The sequence below is a fragment of the Xiphophorus couchianus genome, chromosome 22 (assembly GCF_001444195.1).
Source record: "Xiphophorus couchianus chromosome 22, X_couchianus-1.0, whole genome shotgun sequence".
Lineage (NCBI taxonomy): Eukaryota > Metazoa > Chordata > Actinopteri > Cyprinodontiformes > Poeciliidae > Xiphophorus > Xiphophorus couchianus.
In genome coordinates this window covers 1,910,001-1,936,483 of record NC_040249.1, presented here as the reverse complement: position 1 = coordinate 1,936,483, position 26,483 = coordinate 1,910,001, and the positions used below count along the sequence as shown (strand labels likewise).

Sequence of the window (26,483 nt, the reverse complement as noted above, 5' to 3'; positions counted from 1 at the left end):
TTTCCCAAAATTAAGGAAATTGGGGCCAATTTCTTGATGCAACCCTACATTTTAAACATATAAATACTTTCTGTGAATAAATCAAGTATTCATTGTTAACAGATTGTAGCGCTTTCAACCAGTGGTCAGGCCTTAAATGTGGAATCTGCGGAAAAGCCGGACTGATTGTTTGGTTGTTAACCAAACAGAAGAACCGATGATGGACAGACAGATGGACAAAGTAATGAATAAACCAAAAGGCAACATGATGCGACTCAGGGATGGCTGGACAAACAAGAAGCTGGACAAACGGATAAACAAACAGGTGAACAACTGAACGAAAGAACTTTTAGATAATGGGATGGAGAATAATGTGTGAAAATACAACTCAACGGATTGTCCTTAGTACGTGGAAAACCCATAAACTTCATACTGGTCCAGAATGAATCAAGAAAAAAAAAAAACCCATGTGGTACAGTATGGTAGTACAATATTTATTGTCCGTTACATGTTGAGCAAGAAACTTACAGTTGTCTTCAGCCACAAATTGAATGCAGAGATAAAGACCAATTCAGGAATGTGTCAGACACAAGAGAACTGGCTAACTCAATTGTACATATATATACATAATGTTTATGTACATATATGGATGTTGCACTAGACTTTAGAAGAGCTGAGATGATGATGAGCAGAAGTTGGTATGAAAAAAAATTGAAAAGACCTTCAGATGGGGACAGAGAGAGACAGGTGCTGAGGAAAAAAATAAAAAAGATGACAGCAAGACAAGAAACCATCACAGAAAGAGAGGAAAGAAACAGAAACCTTAATGAACCCGATTGGTTTACCAACCCTGCTGCAGGAATGAAAAAACACACACACACACACACACACCCACACGCACATGCACACAGTGTTCTCATGAAGCTGTATTCACAGGGCCGAATGAAAGTCTCTGACCGGTCTGAGAAGGGGCGTCGGTCGAATCATCGCCTATCAGCCTAATTAGTCAACAGCAGGACAGTAAGACAAGAAAGATTATTCTGTTGGTTTTGGTAGAGCGGCTACAGTATGTACAGTACAAACTTCATCTTGTTCTCACACACATGAATCGAGCCTTCGCTGTCCTGTCTGCTGTGGTGGGGGTTCGTGTGGGACACAGTGGAGCTTGGGAGGGGGCCTGCAGAGTAAAGGGAGGGAGTGGCGCTTCGTGTCTCAGCAGCATCCTCCTGGAGAAGGCTTAACAGTAGTGCCTGGAGTCAGCTTCACGTTGGGCTTCTCTCCGCCTCCGGCCGTGGCCCCAGGGCCCATCCTCTTCTTGATTTCGGCGGCCATGGTCATGAAGGCCTGCTCCACATTGGAGGCGTTTTTGGCGCTGGTTTCCAAAAAGGGGATTCCCAGAGAGTCCGCGAACTCCTGCAAACACAACGTTGGGTTTAGCAAAGTGGCAAATCGGGAGAGGAGGAGAGAAACAGACGGCTTTCATTTAATAGAAATCTGCTGTTGTAAAAAGGACTCCACATTTAAACACAGAGTGGATTAAAATCTCCTTCATGTGGCTCGCTGTAAACTGGTCCAACACAGAAAATGTTTTCTATCCGTCTCTTCCTTTCTGCACAGCATTCCCATAACGTGCAAGGCAGAGAGAAAGGGGCTGATCACAGCTCTCTGGAAACTTTCGGACATTTTTTCAACCTTTACAGCAACACAACCTTAACTTTAAAATACCAGTATGGAAAGAGGGACTGATGGATTATTGGCATTTCCATCTTATTCGAGACCCGGCAAACATGTAAACCAGATTCAAAACTTCTCCACCCTTTTCCAGACAGTCCAGGAACCCTCCCTGTTTCTCTTCTGCTGCTTCCTTCTAGACATTCCAGCTGCTGCCTAACCCAATAATTTCCATTCACATCAATAGCCTGCATGTGAAAGACTAAATTCCATATGCATCACACTGTTTCTTCTGAATGTTCGGTTTTGTTTGTCAGACAGTTCTGACCCTTCACACGTGACGTCATGCTCTTCAGAACTCGGCCCTCTCTGCCATGACGGAGGTCAAAACAACTAATGCGCTCTTGTAAAGCCAGTCAAAAAACACATCTGGTAGCCTAACATCGCTTCTTTAGTGGATTTCACTTTTAAAATGGTCGTAGGATGCTGAGAGGTCAGCGACATAAACATACAAAACCAAACTTGTCACTTTAATGTATAACTTTTAATGAGGAAAGATAAGGCGGCAATGGATAGCAGCCGTCAATCATAATGACTGGCGGGTTTGCAGCAAAGATAGAGGTAAGAGGAGGCATGGGTTGGTTTCTAAACTAGCTATTTCAAACTTTTGTAAATACCGCCGTCTATGAGCCCCAACCAACAGTGCTACATTGACAGACAAATTAGCTTGACTTGAACAAGTAGAATTCATGGTTAAACTGGCAAAAACTACTTGGGAAAACAATTTTCCTCACTCTGTTCAGTACTCTCATCCCTCATACCTGACATCAATCATGGCCCCTATAGTGACGGAGTTGCAAAGGGTCAATACAAAGGACCTGACAGACTTCTGGTTTCATGGCAACACATCATATTGACAACGTTCCGATATTGTTTATCCAGTTAAGAACAGAAGTGATGGAAATGTCGCTGCTCGCTGCATGTCAGGCCTCCCACAGTAGTACTTGGTATGCTCACAGTCAATACTACAACACCAGAAGCCCACTGAGTTTTAACTGAACAACAACCAGATGTTTGACCTGCTCTACACCATGACAGTCATTCAGATTTGAAAAGGTTCCATAATAACATATTTTGGAGATACTACTATTTTCTTTTAGCACAACCTTTTGCTACAAAAATATAAATAAAGCCAGAATCGAGTTTAGCAGAAGACCTTCTCTAAGAGGCTCTGTATCTTGAGTTCTTGCACGAAGTTTCCAAATCTATGCGCAGATCTGGGAAGCACTACTACTGAGGTACCTACCTTTGCTGTTGTATAATCCACCACCTTCTTTGTTGTCAGGTCACACTTGTTCCCAACCAATAACTTGTTGACATTTTCACTGGCATAGCGGTCAATCTCCTGTAGCCACTGTTTGACATTGTTGAAGGACTCCTGAGACAGGAAGCAGATCAACGTTAGGCCACTCCAGCACTAGAGGCTGATTTAGGTCAACGCGCACTCAGAAACTGGTTTAGTTCAACATGAGGCAACACATTCCTATGTGAATGACTGTAGTTTGAGCAGCTTCCATTTTCTAAAAGATGATCAAGATGGGAAGATGCTGTGGGGATCGATTTCTACTATCGCTGCACAGCATTATGCTGCCATCACCCTGTTTCATAATGGAGAAGGTGAGTTATGTTGGGTTTGCAGTGATAGCTTTCCACCTTTAATAGTGTTATTTAGGTCCCCTCTGACCACTGTTTGAGGTGGCCTCTCCATGGCAACGTGCAAACGTTAGCCTCAGATTAAATCACACACAGGTTTACTCTATTTACTAATTAAGGAACTCTGAGCCAGTTGGTTATACTTGGTGCTTAATTTGAGCCAGATCCTGCCGAAACACTCTTATTTTGAAAGGGTGCATTCCAGTAACTGCTTGGACCTGGTTAAGTCTCAAGCCTGCCAATAACATTTCTGAACAAAATCTTTTACCAACAAAACCTATATTGGACATGTAAACTCCAAATAATTACATAAAACTATTTATAAACATAACTGCCACTTACTAGCTTTTTAACATTATGTCAGATCACATAAAACCTGACCCTTCAGATAGGCATTTCTGCTTCTACCATTTAAAACTCCGCCCGTATAACTCCAAAGTCATAAAAACACCGCAATTAAATTGAAAATCAGTTTTAAACTTATGTGGGTCATAAATAAAATCTCCCATACACTTAGGATACAAAGCATATAAAAGTAACCAAAAAATATGAATTAATTTAGCATTTTGACTTCTGAACACCTAAGTGTTGCGTTGTGTGTGCATTCCAATATCCCTGTTGTCCTCAGTTAACCCTCGTCTCACATCACTGTGTAAGTTACGGTACTGTTTGATTTACAGAGCAAGCACTGGTTATACTGGATTGCATTCAATGGTATCACAATGAACAGGGCTCAACAAAAATAAAAGCAGTCGCACTTTAAAATAAAATAAAGTATTTAACCATATCTCTTTTCCCTTCCAAGTTAACTTTTCCACGACCTTACGATAGCTTAAAGATCCTATTCAGCTTTCTGGCTGGTACAGAACGAAAAGTGGAACAGTTTAACAGCCAAGAAAACTTTTACAAACCATCATCCGGATGTTTTACGATCAAACTGTTGCCTGTCATAAGAAGCTACTTCACCAATAAGTGCTTACAAGAAAATATCTCTGGGACTTCAGAAGGAACTTTGGAGCTTCCACAAACAAAAACATGACATCTGACAACAATCTTCCATTTAGCAATAGAGGAGCAATAGATTTAACAATGTATTGGATTGTTAATATCATCCACATTCATCTTGAAAGTGGATAAATGGAGTAGCTGCCATTCGAGCTACATCCATGGTGACGTAGTGAGACATCAGTGTAAAGTGGGACCAACCTGATCTGTGACATCGTAGACTACAATGATACCATGAGCACCTCTGTAGTAGCTGGATGTGATTGTACGAAACCTCTCTTGTCCCGCTGTATCCCACTGTTGAATCACACACAAAAAAACAAAAAACTGATAAACACTGGGAACAGTAACACTTATTGATTTTATTTGAAAATGTACAAAGCCATTAAACTACACAATTATACAAGAACATAAAAACGATTGCCCTAAACTTAGTTGACATTTGTCCAGAACTTCCTTTGAGCCCTTCGAACCGTCTTGGATCATTTACGGTCTCTCCACTGTAAATTGGAACTGAAGCGGCGGTGTTGCTTGTTTGACATCGTTGCTATTCTGTACTTATAGATTGGTTTCTGACTCAAATAGACATCAAACCAGTTTTAATATGTCAGGCATTGAACCCGACTTTTTCAGCCGCTGACCCCTAGGCAGGGCACCCCCCAGGGAATGAAAATGATACGGTAAATTATGAATCAAAATTTTATATGTGCAAATTTAACTAGGTTATTTATTTGCTTTAAAAAAAAGTGCAATTAGAGCTGCTTCAAACTGAAGCAGGAGTTGGCTGCATTACCTAGTTTCAGTGGTTTAATGTTATTTTTATTAATTTCGTTCATTTTATTTCATTAAACTTTTGAACCACAAATCATGATATGCAATACAAATACATATCTATAGTGAAATGAAATAATATTTTAAAAAATTCATATAGGAAGAGTTCTGCATGAGTTTTTACTGCTCAGAAACTCTACAGGGAGTTTTAAATCTGCTGTGTTTTAACTGACAACATTCTGCTTTTACAAGCTTGACTCCGCTTTAAATTGTAGGACACGTTTGTTGCTTTTATTGTGCCCCAGCTCCTCTGCTGTAACCGACACCGTCGTCCAGGCCCAAGCTCACACCATTAAATATACAAACAAATAAATAAGTAAACGGGCGTTGTAGTATGCTGCAGTACATCTGGACTTGGGGGTATTGAATATGATTGCTTCAAATAGGGCCAGCTGAAATTATTGGTCAATTCAGAGTCAAAAAAAAGAGTTATATGTTAAAATGCATTTTAATTTTTACTATTTTACCATATTCCAATTGGCAACTATGCTCTTGAGTGGTATTTGGCACCCTGACAGAAGCGAGGTTGTCGTTTGGCGCCATCGGCCCTTCTGACCACGATAAATACTGCAGCCTCTGTTAGTGACATGGGTTTTAAGCGTTGAAAGAACAGAAATGGATTACTGATCTTAGCTTGCATTACCAACTGCAGTTAGCCTGGTCACTTATGGTTATTTTCCACTACAACCAGCAGCGGCTCAACTCCACATAGTTTAGCTTAGGTTTTTTTCCCCATTACAGTTAAGTAAGAGGTCTAGTGGGTGTGGTGGTCATGCAGCTGGGTGGTCCCGGAGTCTGGAGCGCTATGTGATCTGTACAGGACACAACACGACAGCAGGGGACATAATATTCTACTCAGACTGAGAGATTTTTGTCAGACTATTGACACTATATTATTTGTTTTTCTGAATAGTGGCTCGAGTTCTTGTAAGAGAGTTGCTCTTGTGACGTAACTAGTTAATCCACCTCTTAGCCAATCGGCGACTAACAGTCTTCTGAGTAGAGCTGCACAATTTTATCGATTCTACGATATTTATCAATATTTTTTTTCAAAGAAAGTATAGATTTTTCATCTGCGAGTATGGATGCATTAAATCCTACTTTGAGTTTTATGTCAAATCCACATGAATTAAATGACAGCTATCACGCATTACATTTTTCACCCAGCTGCACATGTTACAATTAATTAAATAATGAAATGAAATAGATAAATTACATTATCTAATAAGTGTATAAGACAAAAACTGTTCCTTTTCTGCATAACCAAATGCACAAAGCCACACAATTACCATTTAGACAAAGCAAATGTATAACAAAAACAACATTTATTAAACCAGTATTACACCATCACTTCAATGAATTCAATCCAAGTCTATGGAACAGTCACAAAATGCCACCAAAATCACTCTGTCCCTCTAAAATCTTTCAGAAAATTTTAAAAATGTATAAAATTGTATTGTTTGCTGAACATTGTGATATAGTATATCTTATTGTGAGCAGAATATCATGTATTGTATTGTATAGTGAGATTAGTTTATCGCTACAACCCCATTTCTGACATCACGTTTCAGCCAGTCTCACTTGGCACGCGAGTGTAGAGAGTTCTAAAAAAACCACATAATGGTTACTTGTGGAAAATCATTCTAATCGTGGAGAGCAGAATCCAGCAGCTCTGAGTAGGTGCTGGCCAAAAAGGACAAAATGTGATTACAGACAGTAAAGCCTGAACATGGTAATGAGACAGAGATACTGTACACTGGTCATAGTGGAAACACTCTGTGGCATAAACATGGGGACGTTCCTGATAATCTGTGCATAAATGTGTAAGTGTGCATTCACACCAGGTTTCTTTATTCCACTTTAATCAAACTCCAGTTCAACCAGTTCTAGAAGGTCCGATTCAGTTGGGGAGTTGTGAATGCATAATCAAACTCTGATGCGGACTAAAAAAGCAAACCCTGGTCCGCCTACAAACCCAGGTCTGTGTTTGGTTGAAGTGAACCCCGGTGAGGTTCTAATGAATATGTGAACACCGGACACTGCTCCAAAAGCAGGAAGTTGACTACAGCGCAGAGCATTCTGGGTAAATATAAACAAAACAAATGCCGTTGCTAGCAGGAGAAATGGCTCATGGACTTTAGCCAAAGACAGAAGAGACTACCAAATCTCACACCACTCCATTTTAATTTTTATTCTTGAAGAAGGAATCTTCGATGATTGTTGGTGCAGCGCCACCATACACGAGGGGATCGATTTTTCAATTAGTTTGGTTCTCTTTCACACTGACAACAGTGTGAAAGAGAACCGCAGCAGCTGAAAATTTAACAAATGTTGCAACTTTGTCCCCAATCGGAGTCTACCGGGCTATTAGGTGTGAAAACACATCAACACTCATTCATAACTGTTTCCAGCAATAAAAATTAAATAATGAACAACAGATATTCACCAAAAAAAAGCCACAAACGAGAAAGAACCTGTGGGATACTTACAATCTGAAGTTTAATGGTCTTTCCATCTAGTTCTATGGTTCGTATTTTGAAGTCCACACCAATAGTGCTAATGTAACTTTCTGTGTATGTGTCATCCTAGAGAGAGAGAGAAAGAGGAAGAAAAAGAGCTGGTCAGATGGTTCACATATCCTGGTTCACTTACTTCCGTGTTCTGAATGTGATTTTCTGAAAAACTCACCGCAAACCGGAGAAGAAGGCAAGACTTCCCAACACCAGAGTCACCAATCAGGAGCAGTTTGAATAAATAGTCACTGTGAAGGAGGGGATATAAACATGGTTAGAAGTGCTAACTAAGCAAGTTACACATTATTCACAGTTAACAGCAGCCACTAAGGAATGATTCTAGACGCCCGGGTTCTTCTTGACCTCTCAGATCAACTCTTTCGTTTCCATGACAGTTTGCAGAGTAGTTGAGACTGGATTTTACCAGGAAACAGAACATTCATGGCAGTTAAACTGTAGAGAGCTCTAGCACATCTCCAGAGGAAGTCCGGTAAAGCCGACTCGTCCCTGATCATGTGACTGGACCCGTGAAGTCAACAGAAAAATCTTGGGAGGGCCAAGAAGACAGAAGCAGCACACATTGGTCATATGTTGCAACAGGGACTGCAGCCCCTGTTTACTGGGATCATGTAACAGTTGTGTCAACTATTCCCAAAGTCCCAAGCAAAAGAAGGTTACACTTTCCAAAGTCTGGTCTACTACAGCCCTGAAAGCTAAACCTCTGCTGCTGACTTTGGATCAGTGCTGCTCACAGGATGCATCCCTGAACTTTTTATGCTGGCTCAAAGAACGCAAGTTCAGTTCCTCAGTCTGTAGACTGGAAACGGTTATATAGGGTGGCACAATGTAGCAAACTGCAATCCATGTTGCAACATTAACATGGGCACTATCACAATCCAGGATATCTCCCAGTATATTATAAGCCTGGCAGGCCACCAGGCTTTACTTGTGCCCCCACCAGGCTAAGCATTGTTTATTTATTTGATTTCCTTTGAAATGTTTGTATTTTTTAAGACCTTATAGTTGGTGTTCAGATATTAATCTTCCAATAAAACATAATTATCAAGTGATATTTTCAAATTTTCTGTCAACTGTAAACATATTTTAACTCAAAAACATGGCGGATCGCTGGATGAATGACTGCCGAGTGCCGCAACCACCGGCCTTAGCAGGTTTTCAGGGGGGAAACCTTGCAATCTCAGAGGACTGTTTGGATTAAAAGTGAGGTATGTTATAATATGTCAATAAGACACTTGAAAATGTCCTGCAGGACAGTAAAAGTCCTTGGGATTGACTTTTAATGACCTATATGGTAAAGCTAGAGATGAACCCATCACAGATTTCCAATTTTTCCTCAGATATTAGTAGGAAAATGTGGGTTAAAAGCACAGTTGTCATGACAAATTTTTAATTTCTACCTGGCCAACTAAGGCATAGGGCAGGGCCTGCTGTTATAATACCCAGATTAGCCCATTCAGTGAGCAACACCAGCCTGCAACAAGGTGGCAGACAGCCAACAGGCAAGTCTAAACCAATTCCTGCTCTTCTAGCAGTTACCACAGGAAGCTGATCTTTCCTAATAATTACTACATGGCAACTGTTTAACCTGTTAGTTTCATCGCTTTGTTTTACTGAGCAGCGAGAGAGAAATGAAAACAATGTGCCCCCATCCGTCTGAGTAATATCTCATCTTCCCAAAGAGGATCCACCCTCCAGTCTCATTGTAAAGAATCCTAGTCATTCCCTCTTCATTAGGCGTCTGACTGGGAACAATGGTTTTTCATATTGAATACTGACCAATCACTCTTCTGTGGGAGTTTAGGAACATGCAGACCAAAACCAGCCAAATGAAGAAAAGCTGTGCTTTCTTGTTCTCAGTCGAATCTCAATTCTTCGACTAATCTAAACTTCCCGAATCATGTCTGAGGAATATTTAACTAACTAAGCAGAGCAAGCCAACGGGGAGCCGACGTAAATGAGCCAAAGAACAATCTTGGATCACAGCCAAGATGGGATTGTTCCCAAACTTCTCCGTTCCACCTTTGTGAATGGAAACCTAAAGAGACAGGAAGCTCAACTGACTGATTACTCAACACTGCTGTGAGGAAATCCAGGGCCCGTCCTGTGACATGTGACCCACACATGACTGAGAGGCTGTGGAGAGCTGTTAGAGCATATGACTGAAAACTGAGTCATTTACAACACCAGATCCAGCTGTAAAAAAAAAAAAACAGTTATCCTGACGTAAACAATGGACAACTCCTGCTACAAACCTGCTTAGCTGTGTCACATTGGTAAACTACAATGATCATCATCCATCAACAACTAGCTCAGGTATCTAGAAGAGCAACCAGAAGTTAGCTTCTGATTCAGCACTTCAGTGAAAAGCTACTCCACTGCTTATATTTTATTTTCTTGTATTTGTTCAGCACTTTGTTTGAAGTTACTATTATCATTATGAGGAATTTGGACCACATTTGCTCTAATCTGGTTCAAATTCCAAAACAGACCGGTTGAACCTGTACTGGATTATTCGACAGGAATTGGGAGTTTCTTGAAAGAACGGCACATTAGTTCAAGAGTAATTCAGTACAGGTTGGACTGGTCCAAGGGCTGTGGATTTTAAAGAAGATTCATTGCTCAGAATAATAATAATAAACACAGTTTAAACATATAATTTAAGGAATCTGTAAATAGAAATGCAGTCTGGCCCAGTTTGACCAGAATAAGTAGGTTTTTAATCCTGCCTTACTGGAAAAACATTAAAATTGTTGTTTGGGTTTTCACAAGATGTTCATCGACGGTTTTTTAATTTCCAGTTTTCCTTCTCAGGAAAAAGAAAACTACAATGAAAAGGAAGTCATTCTTTTTATTTCATCCATCAAAACTGTATCTTTCACCACAGTTTTACTAAACTCAAAGAAGTGCAGTAGAGTACTTGCTGCCAACTGGTGCTAGTAAACACCATAAATTGGTGGAAGTTCTTGGTTTTGGTGTGTTTAATGAAAAAGAGAAATAAAAATCCCAGTTTCAGTGACCGATTGATCTGAAAGAATCAATGGAAAATAAGTAAAGTTCCCATTTCTAGACGACTTACTGATGATTAGATTTCACAAATGGAAGAAAAAAAAAAACACTTTTGGAAATCACAAGCTCTGTTTCTAAGAATCTATACTGCGTGAGAATCAGGCCAGGTTAGATCGTAAAAACTGTTCTAGATTTTGAGGTAGAGCTGATCAAAGTTGGCCCCGATTCACCAAAATCATCTGCCCTTTATAGTCGAGGCTGAAGCACCAAATCGGTTGCTAACTCCTGTGCGCCCCTAGCAAGCTTTTTATTTAAACTTTATGAAATGCGACTAAAACCCGGTGCAGACGATAATTGGACCTTTAAAGCGCGTGAGACCAGCCAGCAGGAGTTAACGTTCAAGCTAACTCTTCAATATGGCACCTTTTGTCCTGTATTTACAACTCAAGAGTGAAATCTGGCCAACTAACACAGCTGTCAGTGAAGCCCACCAGCTGCTTAATAAGCCATTAATGGATAGCCGACACAATGTTACATAAAGCAGTGCAATGTTCTGTATGCACGCAGGTGTACATGAAGGCCACAAGTCAGCTGATGTTCCACGTTCACTCCGCTCTTCACATATTTTCCAGCGCTGACTTGTTAGCACAGAGCTAACCTTAACTAGCAGCCCTCCGCATTTTAACTCGGGATACTTACTATTCGGGATTCATTGTCGACTCGTAGTGTCACCGTCCGCAGATAAGCAGGGCAGTCTTGAGGGAAAACGGGGGACGACGACCAGCTTGTACCGCTCCCCTTAGCGCGACCCGGCTGCTTGTTTTCTCGGTAAAAATCCAAAATGGCTGCAACTTCAACCAGGAAACGGCCAACATCAGCCAGCTGCTAGGACGGGAGGGGGGGATAACGCCACGAAATGCGTGGTTAGGCTTCGGTTGGGTTAAACAGACGCGTCGGTCGTTGTTTAATAAAAACGAGTGAACGAGCAGGCGGCTGGTGGTAGATGTGTCTCTGACTGGCTGGTTGGTTAATGTGTGCGGCTACTGCAGCAGGGAACTGTCGAGCACCTAACCGGAGAGATTACATCATTTAGTGAAACGTGGCAAAGCGGAGTCAAACTACACATCTTACACTACTTCCGGTCATGGACTTCAACCTAAAAAACCTCAACAAGCTGACGGTGCTACTGTTTACACCTAATAAAAATGGAATAGGATTATAAGGAGAAAACTCAAGAGTTCACCCCGCGGTCAAACGCCACTGACATGTAGTCACAGCGACTCACGGGCCTTTATTTGATGGCTTCGTCGAAGCCCGGTTTTAACATCTGTTTTTGTTGCAGTTTTTCCTCACTTCGCTTTGGTGCATTTCTCAGAAGAAAATCGAAATTCTGAAAACTGGGGATTTTGAAAATGAAACTGGGTTTTGCAGGTAATCCATGGTGTTCTGCTGTTTGGTACTAACTGTTTTTGAGAAATGAACTTACTACTTGGAAAATGTTGAAAGCGATTTGAGAAATGCACCAAAGCGACTGAGAAAAACTGTAAAAGGTCATCCATTAAAGCACTTGTGTCGACTCTTGTGGTTTGATTTGTCTTATCATTTAAATAAGTTGGAAAGAGCAGAGGAAATGAATTTACCCCGTAACAGATTTGCTGTTTTTTGCTCTTTTTTTTCCCCTCTCCCCATCTTATTTAAATGTTTTAGATAATCAGACTGATATTCTCAAAGTACGCACAAGAAAAGACCATCCAAAGCCACATGGAACTCTTTCGTTTTACCTGCTCACGAATAAATACGCAATATTTTTAAATAAAAGTAAAGATATTTTTACTTTTAATAAAAGTAAAAATACTTTTTTTCTTTTAAATTGAAAAATAAAATACAATTTTTTCAATTAATAAAATTTTTTTTTTATTGAAGGTCCCAAAAAATGCTTCCCAAACTTATATGTGAGCGCAAATATGTATATATATGTGTATGTGTATGCATGTATACCTACAGTATGTAACAGGTCAGCAAGCCCACTGTTAAGTTTGAAGGGTGATAAGTGTGACTGGAACTGTTGAAACTCGTCATTCAGAGCATCTAAATGCATCATTCATACGCCAGACAGGTAAAAATGGAAACTATAACCCTGGCACTTGACTTGGTTTATAAACAAAACCACTGTGTTAAAAATGTTATATATATATTAACATATCTTCCAGTACCATGTGACAGAATGACAGAATAAAAATGCAGCAATAATGGAGCTGTTTAATGAGACAAGCAGCTCCAGGATCATTCCATTAAGTCCATTTGGAGGCATGTCCCACAAGGAGGAGACATTATTAGGTCAAACTGGAGCGATTGTACAGTGATGTTCAATAATTAAGAAAGCTGCGTTCCGATGAGTTTATCAGATTAAAAATACCTTTTAAGCAGGTATTAAACATATTCTTCATTAAGATGTGATATTTTCATCTTAAATGTTGTGTTTTTATTAGCTGTAAGCAAGCATAAAATCTCAATTAACAGAAACAAAGGCTTGAAAAGTAATTCAGGGTTTCCCCCCAGTGTATTATAAGCCTGGCGGGCCACCAGGCTTTACTTGTCCCCCCCACCAGGCTAAGCATTTGTTTTTTATTTAGGTCTTTTTAAAATGTTTGCATTTTTGAAACTTTATAGTTGGTGTTCAGGTATTAATCTTTCAATAACGGATAATTATCAAGTGATATTTTCAAATTTTCTGTCAACTTTAAGCATTTTTTAACTCAAAAGCACAGTCAGCTGCTGGATGAATGACTGTCCAACCATTGGGCTTAGCAAGTTTTCTAGGGGAAACCTTGAAATTGTTTTGTGAATTGAGTAACTGAAGTCCATGAGCTTTTCAATAACATTCTCATTCATTGAATATGGCTGCATATGATTTCTGAAACATACTGAGATGCCCTATGAGAAGCTTGAGAGGAACAGTGTAGTCTTGCAGTATCTGCAACCAGACTGGGGAACCTGGAAAACAGCCGATGGATGTCTGGAGCTGAAGTTGCTTTAAACAGCTGACCAGGGAAGCAGTCAGTGGTTGGTCTGAACTGGAGGCAGTCGTGAGGCTCTGTAACGGTCGCGACTCCGGAATGCTGAGAACGTCACTTTGAAAACGAGTGTCAGGACTTCTTGTGGTCCGTCCACAAACTGGACCTATTAGGTTCCAGCAGAGTTCTTTTCTTCCCTCAGCTGAACAGGACTGTGGTGAGTGGGCAGAGCCAGACTGTCCATAGCGGAGAGGATGGAGGAGAAAACGTGGTCCGAGTGATTCTGTAGAGCTCCGGACTGCTTCTCGATAAGCAGCAGAGTGTCTCTTAAAACTTAAAACAAAGACAGGACATACTAGGGTCAGACTCTGCAGGAACATTTAATATTAGTCTCTTATTTCATATATATGTATATATATATGATGTACATCACTGACATGGAGAGGTGCTGTTGATGCAGCTCAGAAGATGCTGTCCAGCACGAAGGACGCAAGATGTCAAAGGTTGATGGCTGCTCAACTCCTTCTGAAAGCTCTAAAACAAATCAGAGTGTAGAAAGCATGAAGCTGTAACTTATGGTTTGGGTTCTTACTACAGACGGGCCACTCAGAACTGATTTTCAATTGCGGTTGTTTGTAAAGCTTTGACCAGCTGATACCAATTTTGGCTCATTCCCATTGCACCTGGCTTCTTTTGTTTTCTGAAATTTTTCCTTGCGTTTCAATTAAAAATTATGAATATGCATCACAATTTTAAGTGGTTCTTCTCTTGTCTATAGGCAGCTCTAAATCCTGAGAAAACCAAAGCTATGAGGATTTTTTTTTGTTTAACCATTGTGAACATTTTCGGAGGTTTATTTGATACCTGATAATCAGCCAGCGATGACTTCACGCTGACTATGTCCCCTGCAGGAGCAGCAATCCTCTCCATGCTCTGTGACAGAGCATACAGCTGCTGGATGAGCAGCTCTAGCTGTGAACAGAACAGCTGGAAAAACAAAACCACACACACACACCATTCACCGTTTACGGTCTGCCATCAATACACCAGTCGTGTCCAGCTCAGCTTGTTCCTACCTGGATGTGTTCGGTCAGAGAGTCGCTCTGCTCCTGGCCGTCACACAGCTGCTTCAGCAAACATTCCCTGACCCCCGTCACACTCAGTTGCCCCCTCACACCGTCGCTGCTCGCCAAAGCCTCAGAGTCCCTGCCGCCGCCGGCTGTTGCTGAGAAACAAACCAAGTGAGAACAGATGGGTGATGAACAGAAGAAAATGTGTAGCTCGATATGGAAAGGAAATAAGTACCTGTCTCTGCTGCACAGCGCTGCGTTCCTTTGCATCCATCCTGTTTGTCCTGCGCAGTCTCTGGGGTTTTCTGTGAGGAGGTGATGGAGGGCAGCATGGAGGTGGTGTCCCGGTCAAGAGATGCACAGCGGGCCGTCGCAGGCGGGCTTATCTGGGCCGCCACCTCCCTCACCTTCCCCAAAACACAAAAACCACAACAGGTACCTGACTTTCTGCTCCGTCACTTACTTGAAAAATGACAACTACTGTGTTCACTGTGTTTTAATCATCTGATGCACTCTTCTTCTGCTTTCACAAAAGTATAATTTTCCTTTTCTGTTTTCAAAGAGACCACGTAGGGACAGAAATAGCTCACGACATCACCCGGCGTTACCTAGGAAGGCTGACAAAAATCACTAACATTAACTGTTAACACTTACAATTACTAGATGTCATAATCTTCTTGGGGGGCCCCTTGGATAATGGTATGGGAAACGCTGCTACGTCATGTTGCCAGAAAGGCCCAACTTAAATGGTTTCTTGGTTTTGAAAGTCTAGTAGTGATAGGCCTGGGTGTGGCAAAAAGGTGTGGCTAATCAAAATTAATGACTTCAAGGTTTCCCCCAGAAAACTTGCTAAGCCCGGTGGTTGGGCTGTAAGACAGTCATTTATCCAGCGACTTGTTATGTTTTTGAGTTAAAAAATGTTTAAAGCTGACAGGAAACTTGAAAACATCACTTGATAATTATGTGTGTTTTTTTGTTATACTCAAAAAAAAAGTTCAAATGTCACCTGTGCAAATATATATCACCCATTGCCATTTTTCACACTGACAAATATCGGCTGGGAGAATCTTGCATATCGCGCAACCTTGGGGGAAACCCTGGAAGACTGTGGATATTGACTTTTGTTCTAATATTGATACTGTTTCCGCTGTGTGTATTATTGCATATTAAGGGAAATTTGGCATTTTAGATTAAACCCTGTACATGACGCTGCTGGACTGACCTGTCTGGACAACTGCTGCAGTTCCTCCAGCTGCTCTGGTAGAGACCAGAACTCCTCATCCACCTCTCCACCAACCCACCTGGACCGTGGGAGAACTCTAGTGGAACGGATGAAAGCAGCAGACGAAGAGGCGGCTTCTGCATGGAGTTGATAGTCGCCATCCCTGCTTTGGTCACTTCCAGCTCTGTCCCTGCTGCAGTCCAAACTGTCCACGGACAAACTGGTGAGATTGGCAATGGAGAGCGGTGTACTGCAGGGGGGAACGTCTGAGGATGCGAGGAACACATGTGGGTCATGTGAGCTGCTTCTGTCTCGGCTCCTTCCAACTCCAATCTCAGAGGGTTCAAACCCTGACAGGCTGGCAGAGCTACACAAGTGGTCCAACTCGATTCCTGAGTCCTTCATGTTTGGCTCAGTTCTTAGAAGAGAGTCTTCCTGCAGCTCAGGGGAGTTCCATTCCCTGTTGACATGTCCTGGTCTCAAAGGGTAGGTGTAGTCCAGCAGCGCCTCATATTCTTTGTTTGGGTTCCAGGCAGCAGACTTTCTGTCTGGAGAAGGAGGCAACGCTTTTGGAATGGCACAGGCCCAATAGTCCACCTGATACCAACACTCAGAGTTCGCCGCTGAAGAACTCGTCTTCGTCTCTTCTACACCACTCTCTTCCTTCGAACTCAAGTGGGCTTGGCTTATTCTGGGGTGGCACGAGCGTGGCGTGTAGGTTGGGTTAAGAACTGTGGAGGTCAGCTGTGGCCTCAGAGGAGGATTTATGCTCTGAACCTCTAGAATTGAGCTGGAGAAGCTTCGCCGAGCTGATCTGCCATGGAAAGCTAATCCTGAAGTGGGTTCTCTGTGGCACAGTTCTGGAACAATCGAGGTTGAACTGGGCTTTCCTCCAGAGGCTGTGGGAAGTGAGAGGTCCCTTAGAGAGAGGCCATGCATCTGTGGTGGGTTGACCCACTGCTTCATGCTGGGTCCAGAAAGCTCCTCCTGAAAGACGTCAAAGTATAAGTTTGAGCGTATGGTATTATATTTACTGATATTTAATTATTTATATATACTTTGGATGAAGGAAACAGCATTTTAATGATCAATCTCAAGTTAATAAATGCCTATTTACCTTAATAGTGAGCTATACTTCACACAATAGAAGAGAGTCTTAGAACTCCAGAGAGAGTCTTAAGCACTGAACGTAGAATGAAATGTAGCGCAATGAAAATATTTTCCCCAACTCACCGTTTCTGGGAGTTTCTTTAAGATGGACACACGATGCTCCTCAGTGAACAGGGGCTTTCTCTGCACATAATGTCTGTCTGTCATATTGTGGGTCTTGGGTGCTATGGTCACACTTTTATGGTGCTCCCGATTGACTGTTGCCTCAGCTTCGTCTCTACCACCATCTTGTGCAGCTAAGAATGCGTTGCTGCGCTTAAGTGTTGAGAGACGCATCCTCCATCACTGTCTGCTTTCATCTGAGAACAGAAACGCTGAGGGTTCCTGTAATGAGAACAAAAGCAAGTTTGGAAATGAAATTAAATCTAAGCCAGATTAAAGTATGTACTTTTCTAAATTCCTAACAATACTTCAAAGATTATAATAAAAAAAAGCTTCAAGATCTGATCAGAAAAATACTATGACCAGCCACTAGAGTCTCTCTGAGGCTCAGCTGGAGAACATGAAGGCTTGTGATGCGGAGCCTCCATGTTTCAAATATAGCTGGGATACAAACTACAAACAAGAACTTCTGGTTGCTCAGCGAGTCTTTGTGTTTCTGGGGAGTCACTAAGCAGCAGGCCGGTTGAGACTCCCAATGGATCCGGATGCTGTAATGATATGTTGCTACTTATCTAACTGGCCTCATTAAAACTGCATGTTCACTGCACCAACCAGGAAGAATCCGGATTGCCCAATGGATCCACTAACACTACCACGTACGCAATGTGTTCAGACATGGGAGACCATGGAGATATCAGGTACAAAGACTTGTGTGGATTTCCCACTGAAACATAGTGTGATGTATAAATGACAAAAATCAAGTCAGGACAAAAGACCCAGATGTATGAAACTGTGGTCAGAGCATGTTAGCTTTGCACATCTCTGTCAACATGGAACTGAATACATGAGGGAATAAACTCATCTCTATACACACGCCGACCTTTCAATTCTTACAAACCATAACGCAAAATGGTCTTAACTACACCAGAGGCAAAGAACAAAACAGTCAAAAAACACTGAAAATAATGACATTTCTACTATTTTTATTATGAAATTTCTACTATTTCTATTATGCGTGGTGCCTGAGTTTGATGTTGGGATTATTGTGAAGTTCTGGTTTTCTAAATTTGACTTTTACTGGCTTTGTACTTGAAATTCCCAACATCTGATAAATGCAACATTTATCCTGAATGTGATCTGACTGCTGAAGATACATGTCAAGTCTGAGTTTAAATGTCAAATTTGTTCCTTGGCTGGAATACTCTAAGGCCTGGCTGGCTCGACAGTTCTAGTTTCATAAGTCCAGCGGTAACAGATAGGAAGAACTAATTACTAGAAACATTGGAAGAGTCACCCAGTATATGCCGAGGATCTGCTCAGTAAATTTTATTCAATGACAGTAACAATTACAGTACTGTGAAAAGGTATTGTCTGTATTACATGTTTCAGATGATCAATCTCAGGGTTTTCCCCAGTGTATTATAAGCCTGGCGGGCCACCAGGCTTTACTTGTGCCCCCACCAGGCTAGGCATTGCTTATTTATTTAAGGTTTTTTTTATGTTTGCATTTTTAAGACTTTATAGTTGGTGTTCAGGTATTAATCTTCCAATAACACATAATTATCAAGTGATATTTTCAAATTTCCTGTCAACTTTAAACATTTTTTAACTCAAAAACACGACGGGCCGCTGTATAAATGACCGGGCTTAGCAGGTTTTCTGAGGGGAAACCTTAAATATAATATTAATATCAGACCAAAAATCACCAGTAGTAGTTTTCAAATAAAGATTTCATGAATTAAAAGTTAAAAACTACCCTTACACAAAGTAATTACAGTAAACCCCTGCCAATACACGCTTCAGATATTTTTGTGGAAAGTAACTACAATTTATTTGTAGAAAATTTGCCTATTAAAATCTTTTCCATAGAGCATATCAAAATGTAAAGACAAAAAAAGATTTTGTCTTGGAAGCTGAAATATTTATGCTCGATGCTACCTGTCACTGTTGGCTACCTTTTTTTGTGTGGAGGAATTTTGATCCACTCTGCTTTGGAGAATTGTTTGCATTTCTGTAGCTTTCAACATTTTTTTAACACAAAAACATGGTGGATTGCCCTAGCGCCCCTACCAGCGGGCTTAGCAGGTTTTCCGGGGGAAACCCTGATATCCTTGAATCCCCCCTCATAGCCATTTTGGGTGCAGAAAACCAAGTGCTTCCTTTTCAAAGCTGCTCCCTGGAGTTGAGCTTCTGCCTCACAGAGCACTCACCAGTGTGGGTAGAGCGGTGTGACTCACCCACACCACTCCTTCAGACTAGCAGCAGCAGCAATTAGCAAACACCTGGTGGATCTGCACATCTGCTGAGCTCATCATGTGAACTACTTCTCAGTGAAACACTGGTAAAGACGTTAAACAATTGGTACGATTATGATTAAATCCTGGGTGTTTTTGACGTTTCTACGGATTTTCCCATTGATTATTATTTTTGGGATATTACCATGGTAGGTCTCCGGCTGTATGCTCAATGTCATGATTTTAGAATGTTGTTAGTTTACAGCCAAAGATGCATGTAGGTAAAAAAAACCCAACAACAACAAAAAAGCACATCCAGCCTAAGCAGAGCACCTTGTCTCACACGCTTGCTGTGCATGGACCTGCAAACGGGACTCCCCTCAGCTGTGTGTGTGTGTGTGTGTGTGTTTAGAACCAACTGTGGCTTTGTTCCTCTCCAGAAACTTACACTGTGGACGACACCCCGGTACCAAGCGACACCAATAGCCCACACAGAGGGAACATTTGTCCGGTCTTTGGTTCAAACGAGCATAGAAATATCAGTAATCTTCGTCACATCTGTTTTTTTTAGAAGTTTGACGCTTGACAATGTCTACGAGGCGTTGAGCGGAAGTCTCATAGAGACCACATCGAGAAGTGAACAAAGAGAGGAGAAAGTGAGGCTGGTGCAGCCATTTTTAACCACCCAGCACAGAGCTCAGGGATTTTACCTGTTGTGTCGTCCAGCTGCTGTGGCCTTCTTTTCGGCAGCTGTCGCCGCCATCAGCCTTCTTCCTCCGCAGCTCTTGTCTCCGAGCTTCCGTTTCTCTCGGTCTGCTGCCGCTGTCCGCCACAAACACGCCTCATTCTCGTTGCAGCCTTCTCCTCACAACAGTACTAACGTGTTCATATAAAGAAAAACTTCTAAGTTAATCAGATAGGCTCGGTGAAACAATATTATAACAACTACAGACAGTAGTTATAACATTAGTGATGGAACCAGAAAATGCACTTTCAATTTTTATTGTCCCCCAAGTGGACAAAAGTAGAAATGCATGTATAACGGAGACCCGTCTCTTTTCTTTTCAGTGTCACACCATTATAACTATTAAGACTGAATAATAAATCCAGTAAATCACAGACAGGTTTAGCCCAGGATTAAGCGACTTCAGGCCAGTTGCACTTCCATCCCTGGTTAGGCAAGTTTTTGAATAAGTTATTAAAGACATGGTGGTTCCAAACCCGATCCAAACCTTTCCATCTCTGTAGACTACTCGGAAAAACAGAACTCGCAGCATGCAGTTATTATGCAGTTTTTGCTTCCCCATGTTTTCTCATTTTTACTGTTGCTTTTTCTGCATCGTCTAGGTTTACATGTAAATGTCCAACTTGTGTCCTGTCCCCCTTTCTTTTTACAGCAGCAGAACATTTAAAGAGACAACTATATCATAGTTTAGTGAAGACACAACCCTCATGTCTCTTCCTCAGGGTTCAGATCAAGTCTTGCTGATGCATTATCTTTGTTAAATAGTGTCAGTATTCCTTCCTGGATGTTAAAAATCTCTCAAATAAACGAGCACGAAACAGATGGATTGGAAGTCAACAAATGATTGTGACTAAGAAAGCGTTCTGAACCTGAATTCTGTCACCGAACTGCTGCGTTGGACTGGATCAACCTGAGATCCAGTCCAACGTGAGACAAAGAGTCAGAACAAACACTTGAGGCAGGTTAAGATCAGACCAAATCATCCTTTAGTTACATATGTGGGACATCAGGTTCATCAGGTCTGCTTATTGTTCTGAATACACACATGTACAGTAAATATTTACAAGGCCACACAGTCTTAGTCTCTTCCGAGGTTCCTCTGACAGTGCTGCATTTGGCGGGGAAACTGGAAGACTTCCCTAGAAGTCCACACAGCGGCCCTTCCTCTCCCAGTCTCCGTATCTGGTGGGCTCCGGGCCCCGAGGGCCACCTTTCTCCTTGGTTACAGGGTTTACGTCATCAGGAAACTCTGCAGGAAAACAAGACACCAGTAAAGATCTCTTCTGTCCATGTCATGTTTCTCTTGGGACTTTGGTAGCTTTTTGTCACTCGTTCTTCATTATTTGTTCTTTCCTTTCATATTTCACAAGCTAAATATTTTTCTTTTCTTAATTTCTATAGTTGCTATTTAAATAAAGAAATGCAGAAACTAAAATACTGTCCTAGCTAGTAAAAACTACAAATTGAGTTTCTAAGAAAATCAGACTGGTTACTTTGCTTTTCAATACAGAAACTTTAATTATGCAAAAGCCAAGATAATGTACAGTGCATAGACAGTAAAATTAATTTCTAGATTAAAATTAATTAGTACTATATTGTGCCATATTTTAGTTTTCTGACAAACCTGTTTTGGTTTTACTATAAATATAAATCACAATCTTCAAAAATAGCAGAATAATAACAGAGCTAATGAGTTTTCTCAGTGAAATAATCATAGTGCAAGCAAACAGAACAAATCTGATAATATTAATTATCGACCTACAAAATTTGGTCAAATTTTATATCGACATTTTGACTCCTGAACTATTAGGTAAACAAAGAACAAAACGAGAGTGGAAAATAAGGAAGTAAATGCATTAGGGATAAATTGAGGAACATAAAAATGAAATGATTTAAAATGAAAGGGAAGATTAAATAAAAAACGCACCTCTGTCCTAAGATTTACAATGCGGAATTAAAGAATATGTGTTGATATCATTTTTCTTTTTGACTATTTTTAAAAACATACTTTAATTTCTTTGCACAGAAACTATTTAATTGAGCCAATAATTGAATTATGTTTTTAATTATTTGTTCTGGCAGGTTTAGAAACACATGTTAGCAATTTAGAGGAGCGGGGCATCATCTGCCTAAGACCCTGAGAAGATGGGAACCAACCCAACAGGCTGCTTCTCACTTTCTAGAACATCTCTGCTCTTCTCCGGAGCATCGAAGCGACCCTGCGGGGTTTTGGCCTTCTTCAGCGGCTCCTGGTCCTTCGGGGCTCCGCTGGCTGACCGTGCCGAGCCTTGACAAAGACGACATGCTAAAAACTACTGCACTTCATCAGCTTTCACATCAGAACCAGCAGCCTCCCATGAAAAACTGACACAGCTCCGAGCCCGACAGTCTCACTCCTACCTGAAAACACCGAGCCCACAGCCTGGGTTCGGGACTCGACCCGTCTGCTCGCTGACACACAGAACCGTAAAAAAGACATGTTGGACGGCAATACAGGACAGAATCACGCCGAAACGTCCTCCTAAGCTGCTGTGGGGACAGTTACACCACTGTCGGAGGAGCGTGGTATTTACGTAAAAAAAAAAAAAACACAACACAACACAGTCATCAATGTGCGACAAATGATTGTAATGTCACTGAGCGTCCAGCAGGGGGCAGGGGAGAGCAAAACAAAGTCTATGTTCTTGTGACGGAAACAAATTATGGGCTAAATAAAATAATTGATGACGTACAGAAATGTGCTGTTAAAGACTGAGGACAAATTGCTGAGATGATGATGATGAGGAAGATGATCGAGATGATGATGATGAGGAAGATGATTGAGAGTGTTGAAACTGACATGCAAATAATAAATAAATTAACAATAACAGCAAACTATAGAAGTAAATAACAATAAACAAGAGCACAGTCATGCCTGAGGGCAATTTAAACAAGCCAATTAATATAATAGAATAGAATAGAACATACTTTATTGATTCCCAAGGCAAAATTGCTTATTTGTTCAGAAGCTACTCCACCCAAAGTGTTAAATATGAGTAAATATAACATAATTATAAATGATATAAAATATATATTAAAACGAATAATATATGCATACGTGTGATATTGTTATTTAAATATGACCTAAATATAAAATAAATAAACTAAGCTAATAACAAGCAGGCACATGGAAATATGTTGACTTATGAATAAATCTGTAAATGAGTCCAGAGAAAACTTAGATTTAAAGAATGCTTGTGTAATGCAATGACCACAATACGATAATTAATGCGGAACGAGTTTTATTTTTGGTAACCGGAAGTAGATCTTTTTTGCACTTTCCGTGTCTGATCTGTAAATTTAATTTTGATATACGTGACCTTCGTCCCTCGATCAGATGTTGAGAGGGCTGAAAAGCTTCAAAGCTCCATGTTTGACAGCTCAAATATGATTATTTTAGGTAATAAGTGATATACTGTATATAAATTATGAATATTGCTCTGTCTTTGTCATGGTGGTTTTGTAGCTTGTGGATTATGGGGTGTTTTTCATTAATTCTGTATTTTTGTTACGTGTTTTTTTTTTCTTGTTCGTTTGGCTAAGTTTAAGAAAACCAGATCATCTTTCTTTATATACATGAATTGTTTTAGTTTTTTTTTTTAAATAACCTTTGGCGTCCAATCTCACTTTGTTAGGCAAGGTGTTTGTGTGCACTCGCATATAGTACATATAGAGGAACACTTTCAAAATATTTATAAGTCCTTAATGGAAAGTGAGGACCTGTCCCTGGTATATGCTTCTTTTTGCAGTTTACTGTGCTCTAATTATTTTTGGCGGTATGGTGTGAATTAGATGTTAGTTGCAAAACTAGAACTGGGGAGGCTTAGGATTAGGTATGTGATGGTTAGGGGTAGACGGTGGGTAAGGGTTAGGCTGGAAAATGAATGGAAGTCAATGTACAGAACCCACAAGACACGAAAACACAACTGTGTGTGACACACAGACCCTGCGTGTGTCTGCGTGTGTGTTCGTGTAAGCAAGCTGACATTACCCAGGCAGCTTTCTGAAAAGTTAAGGAGGAATTTAAAGGAGAGTTTCAACATCCACTCAGAACTATCAGCACTCTAAAACCTTCTGGATATCTTCACACACTTGCACACACACGAGTGTAAGCAAGTGTCAGCGGCCTGGCTACTTCCAGAAAAGAACGACAATGCAAAATTGAAGAAGCAGAGCAATAAGAACATGGCGACTGTCTCAAGTTAGCAGTTAGAAGAAAAAAAACATTTCTTAAAACCTGGGGAAAACAGGCTTTGATCTCTGAATTTATTTTACTGTCAGGTTTAAAGTGAAAGGCCAGAGTGATGTTTCCTTTTCCAAAATTGCAGTTTTGTTAAATAGCATGGCAGTAAATTATGAATTTCCAGTGCTGTACAGTACATCACCAAAATACGTGATTGGAAAAGCTCAGCTCACGCTGATATGTTGTGGAAAAATTGAGTAATGTTTAATTAGCTGTGTTTCCCAGACTGGGGAGCTCCTTTGCAGAAGTCAGCAATTGGCTGCCCAATGGTAGATTAGCAGAGTTCAGCTGTAAGCCATAATCTTGCCTCAGTTCAGCTAGTCCCACCCGCTCCTGTCAGGTCATGTCCTTCTCAACAATGAATGCTGCCCAGTATATTCAATGCAATTCAAAAATAATTTATTGATCCCAAAGGGAAAGTAAATGTTGTAACTCGTTTATTCAAAGTGTTATTGTAGATGGTGATGGCTGTGGACAGGAAGGATCTCCTGTAACACAATTTGATTTAACATGAATTCGAAGAAGCCCCGACTAAAGACAGTTTGTTTTTCTAAGACAGTTTCATAAATAGGATGGCCACAGTTGTCCATAATTTACTTGATGACATCCACAGGCCGGGCAAGGAGAGCATCCAAGAGAAGCTGTGGAGATCTACACACCTGCCCAAATGTTAGTGGTGCACTCCATAAATCTAGGCTTTAGTGAAGAGCAGCAATGCAAAAGCCCTTGTTTTAAGAAAATCAGAGGAATTTACCATAAACCATGAGAGGACAGAAAATGAGAGGAAAGATGCGATCTGGTCAGGTGAGACCGAACTGGAGCATTTTTGTCCTACGCAGAAAACACTGTGGCAAAAAAAAAAAAGTCCATTGGTCATTATACACCATAAACTCGTGGTGAAACACGAGAGTGGCAGGATGATGCTGTGGGGACGATGTTCTCAAGCAAAGATAAAGAAGCTGGTCGTAGTTGGGCAGAAACCGTAAAAGACTGGATTTGTTCTTCGTTGACTTTCCTACTCTCTCTTTCAAACTCCATGTCCTTTTTGTATCTTTAAAAAGGATACAACCTGACATTTTGCAAATGTCAGGTTGACACGTAAAACAAATAAATGTAACCAACTCTGTTTAGAGTCACTAATTCAACTCCATAAAGTCGGTCTGACTGTCAGTTTCTTCTGCATAATACTGACATGGTACGGAGATGTAAACTGGTACCAACAGTGATAATTTTGCATAAATGTTTGGGATTTATCCTCAGTATATCTCAATAAATAAATCATCATTGACTCTACCCTCCTGGATTTTGTCTCTTTATTTCTTGCTCGCTTACTCCTACAGTGCCTAACCTGAGAAAATGTGGAGACGTTCACATACCTTTCTTTGTGAGGCACAGCAACAGCTGGAGAAACAAAAACCAAAAGGCAAACTGTTTCCACTGAAGGTTTACACGACGGGAACGTGTCACTGTTCTTTATTTAAACATAATGCATTGGTCCACCTTAACCAGCCACGTTTTTCTGAAGAATGTGACAAACGGCTTACTTTGTGCCGTTTTTTTGCGTGTTTACGCAGTCGAGTCAGAAATAGTGACGTGAATTTGCCTTGACTTGTCTACTCACATTAAACCTCGGTAGGCGCCACACAGAGCTGTGAATAAAGGTATTTGCACCTTTTCAGATTTTTTTTCTGTTTTTGCTTCTTTTTGTGGGTTGCAGTTAAATATTTTGTATTTAAAAAAAAAAGCTAGTATCCAACAACGGTAACCTGAGTTCATACAAAAACCTGTTTTTAAAATGATTTAATTAAAAAGAAAAAATCTACCCACGTTAACCTGAAAAAAAAGTAACTACACCAAACGCCTTTATAACCCTTACAAACTGATAGTCGCCAACGACTCTATTTC

At 40.8% G+C, this 26,483-nt stretch overlaps 3 protein-coding genes and 1 long non-coding RNA gene across 7 annotated transcripts in view; 1 reads left to right on the top strand and 3 right to left on the bottom strand.

The window, feature by feature from the left end:
- Positions 1-452: 452 nt before the first annotated feature.
- Positions 453-11,831, bottom strand: LOC114137547 (ras-related protein ORAB-1-like). 2 transcript variants are annotated; one of them, XR_003594009.1, is made up of 7 exons: positions 11,439-11,831; positions 7,888-7,960; positions 7,689-7,784; positions 4,570-4,665; positions 2,957-3,088; positions 1,083-1,392; positions 453-977 (listed from the first exon to the last, which is right to left on the bottom strand). XR_003594009.1 is itself a non-coding variant. In XM_028006202.1 (6 exons), the coding sequence occupies exons 1-6, from the start codon at positions 11,450-11,452 to the stop codon at positions 1,192-1,194; spliced, it is 612 nt and encodes a 203-aa protein (XP_027862003.1). In that variant the 5' UTR covers positions 11,453-11,831; the 3' UTR covers positions 453-1,191. The 2 variants fall into 2 exon arrangements, 1 of the variants encoding a protein (XP_027862003.1); XM_028006202.1 differs by having other exon boundaries at positions 453-1,392.
- Positions 11,832-13,607: 1,776 nt separating this feature from the next.
- cep68 (centrosomal protein 68) lies at positions 13,608-21,082 on the bottom strand. Of its 3 annotated transcripts, none has more exons than XM_028006198.1 (8): positions 20,262-21,082; positions 17,279-17,539; positions 16,046-17,032; positions 15,059-15,230; positions 14,830-14,978; positions 14,618-14,740; positions 14,191-14,287; positions 13,608-14,086 (listed from the first exon to the last, which is right to left on the bottom strand). In XM_028006198.1, exons 2-8 carry the CDS (start codon positions 17,489-17,491, stop codon positions 13,923-13,925), a joined length of 1,905 nt encoding a protein of 634 aa, XP_027861999.1. In that variant the 5' UTR covers positions 17,492-17,539; positions 20,262-21,082; the 3' UTR covers positions 13,608-13,922. The 3 variants fall into 3 exon arrangements, with proteins under 3 accessions (XP_027861999.1, XP_027862000.1, XP_027862001.1); XM_028006199.1 differs by having other exon boundaries at positions 14,830-14,975; XM_028006200.1 differs by lacking the exon at positions 17,279-17,539.
- LOC114137550 (uncharacterized) overlaps positions 15,237-26,483 on the top strand; it is a 19,308-nt gene continuing 8,061 nt past the window's right edge. The window contains exons 1-2 of the long non-coding RNA XR_003594010.1: positions 15,237-15,790; positions 17,597-17,599. This is a non-coding gene — a long non-coding RNA (uncharacterized LOC114137550). The remainder of the gene's footprint in view (positions 15,791-17,596; positions 17,600-26,483) is intronic.
- Positions 21,260-22,903, bottom strand: sdhaf4 (succinate dehydrogenase complex assembly factor 4). Its single transcript, XM_028006203.1, has 3 exons — positions 22,697-22,903; positions 22,473-22,583; positions 21,260-21,545 (listed from the first exon to the last, which is right to left on the bottom strand). The coding sequence occupies exons 1-3, from the start codon at positions 22,773-22,775 to the stop codon at positions 21,436-21,438; spliced, it is 300 nt and encodes a 99-aa protein (XP_027862004.1). The 5' UTR covers positions 22,776-22,903; the 3' UTR covers positions 21,260-21,435.